At 39.6% G+C, this 2,595-nt stretch overlaps 1 protein-coding gene across 1 annotated transcript; it reads right to left on the bottom strand.

Moving 5' to 3' along the window:
- Positions 1 to 329: 329 nt before the first annotated feature.
- Positions 330 to 1,105, bottom strand: LOC132624298 (secreted RxLR effector protein 161-like). Its single transcript, XM_060339100.1, has 2 exons — positions 572 to 1,105; positions 330 to 521 (listed from the first exon to the last, which is right to left on the bottom strand). The coding sequence occupies exons 1-2, from the start codon at positions 1,103 to 1,105 to the stop codon at positions 330 to 332; spliced, it is 726 nt and encodes a 241-aa protein (XP_060195083.1).
- Between the last annotated feature and the right edge of the window lie 1,490 nt (positions 1,106 to 2,595).

Below are 2,595 nucleotides of genomic sequence, written 5' to 3' on the forward strand. Positions count from 1 at the left end.
GAAAGATTACAATCTCTCAATGAAAACTCTCTCTAACCTAAGTGTGGAATATAGTCTTATGTATAGTCTTGATAGTTGTTCTCTTTCTCTTGATGTTTTGGCCAAAAATCTCCTTTAAATAGGGGTTGAAGATGGTCAAATTAGTTTAGGGTACAACCAGTCAAATCCCAGTTGGAATGAGACAAGCCAATCGAATCCCAGTTGGAATGGGACAATTTCGTGAAACCCTTTTGGGACATATTCTAACAATCTCTACCTTGGACCAAAATACATCAACATCAACACTCGTCCCCCCATAACGCCCCGCAGGAAAATCCCCGAAAGGCAATTTAAGCATGAAGAACATCAACTAAGTCTAAGCAATGCTTAAACTTAGTAATAGCAAGCAACTTGGTTAACATATCTATGGGATTCTCTGACATGTAAACTTTCTTTACCACAATCTCCCCTGCAGCAATAGTATCTCTGATAAAGTGGTACTTAACGTTAATGTGCTTGGTCTTCGAGCAATGAGAATCAGCCTTGGTAAGATGAATAGCACTCCGGCTATCAGAAAATACAACGGTAGTACCCGATTGAACACCAAGATCAATAAGAAGACCTCGCGCAACAAGGTAGCTTCTTTAACACCTTCAGTTGCAATGATATACTCAGCTTCGATAGTAGAAAGGGCTGCAATAGACTGTAATTGTGCTTTCCAAGAGATAGCACCAGAGCACAGTGAAAAAATATAACCAAAAATAGACCTCATGTGATCGAGATCGCCACCATAATCAGAATTAACGAACCCAACAACATCATAAGACGATGCCTTATCTCTATCAAATACCAAACCAATATCAACGGACCCTTTCACATAACGAAGAATCCACTTCACGGCATTCCAATGATCCTTTACAAGATTAGGCATGTATCGGCTCACCATGCTTACCACAAAAGCTAAATCAGGTCTAGTGCAAACCATAGCATACATAAGGTTACCAACAACACTAGCATACGGGATAGTACACATCCTTTCAATGTCCTCTTCGGACTTAGGACAAGAGTCAACAGACAGTTTGAAATGAGCAGCAAACGGAGTAGAAATAGGTTTACAATCAAACATATTAAACCTATCGAGGACTTTCTCAAAATACTTCCTCTGAGACAGGCAAAGCTTCCCACTTTTCAATCCATGTGAATCTCCATACCTAGAATCTTCTTAGCTGCACCAAGGTCCTTAATCTCAAACTCAGAATTAAGTTGAGATTTTAACTTGTTGATCAAAGATTTGTCTTTAGAAGAAATCAACATATCATCAACATATAAATATAAGTAACGAAGGAACCACTAGAAAACTGTCGAAAATACACACAATTATCATACTTACTGCGTGTGTAGTCTTGCCCAAGCATAAAGCAATCAAACCTTTTGTACCACTGTCTTGGAGCTTGTTTATGGCCATAAAGAGATCTTTTCAACCGACAAACAAATTGCTCCTTGCCAGGAATAACAAAACCCTCAGGTTGCTTCATATAAATTTCTTTTTCTAACTCTACATGAAGAAACACAGTTTTAATACCAAGTTGCTCCAACTCAAAGTCAAAATGAGCAACAACGGCAAGTAACACTCTAATGGGGGTATGACAAACAACAGAAGAGAAAACTTCATTAAAGTCAATACCTTCCTTTTGGTGGAAACCACGAACCACTAAGCAAGTTTTCCATCTTGCTTCTTCAACCCCGGGAATACCATCTTTTAGTTTGTAGACCCATTTTGCAGTCAATACACGACGGCCTTTGGACAGCTCACATAATTCCCATGTATTATTTTGTGCAAGCTTTCCATTTCTTCTTGCATAGGAACTAACCAATTTGAGGAATTAGGACAAGAAATTGCCTCAGAGTAAGTAGAAGGGTCAACTCCTTCGAGAATTTCTTGTGCAACTGCAAGAGCATAAGAGCATAAGAAATAAGCCCATCATCATCAGTGTTAGCATATCGAGCGGGCTTCTTTATAACTCATCTCAATCTATCACAAGCAATAACATGATCATCCTTCACCAGTGGTTCGAAGGGATGTGTGGTACTGGTACTTGGGTCATCAACAGGAGCCTCCTCGCTAGCCTGAGGAACTGTAGAAGAGACAGGGCTAACTTCTTGAGCTTTATGGCTCACTTCTACCTCCACCTTTTCACTGGCATCTTTCATATCATCATTACCCATAAGGGAAGCAACAAAATCTTTCCCAGAAGATAATATAACGGGCTCATTAAAAGTTACATCCCGACTCTGAATAATTTTCTTAGAGCTAGGACACCACAAACGATATCCTTTAGACTCAGAAGCATAACCAAGAAACATGCACTTAACAGCCCTGGGAGCTAGCTTCCCATCATTAACATGAGTAAAAATAGTGCATCCAAAAACTCTAAGAATAAAGTAGTCAAGGGGATTACTAGACCAAATATCTTCGGAAATTTTAAAGTCAATAGATGAATGTGGAAACAAATTGACGAGGTAACAAGCCGTAGAAACGGCTTCGGCCTTGAAATCACGGCGGTGCCATAAACCAGCATTTGAGAGCATACAACGGGCTCTCTCAAGTAATGTTCT

Source organism: Lycium barbarum, chromosome 12 (genome assembly GCF_019175385.1).
Source record: "Lycium barbarum isolate Lr01 chromosome 12, ASM1917538v2, whole genome shotgun sequence".
Classification (NCBI taxonomy): Eukaryota; Viridiplantae; Streptophyta; class Magnoliopsida; order Solanales; family Solanaceae; genus Lycium; species Lycium barbarum.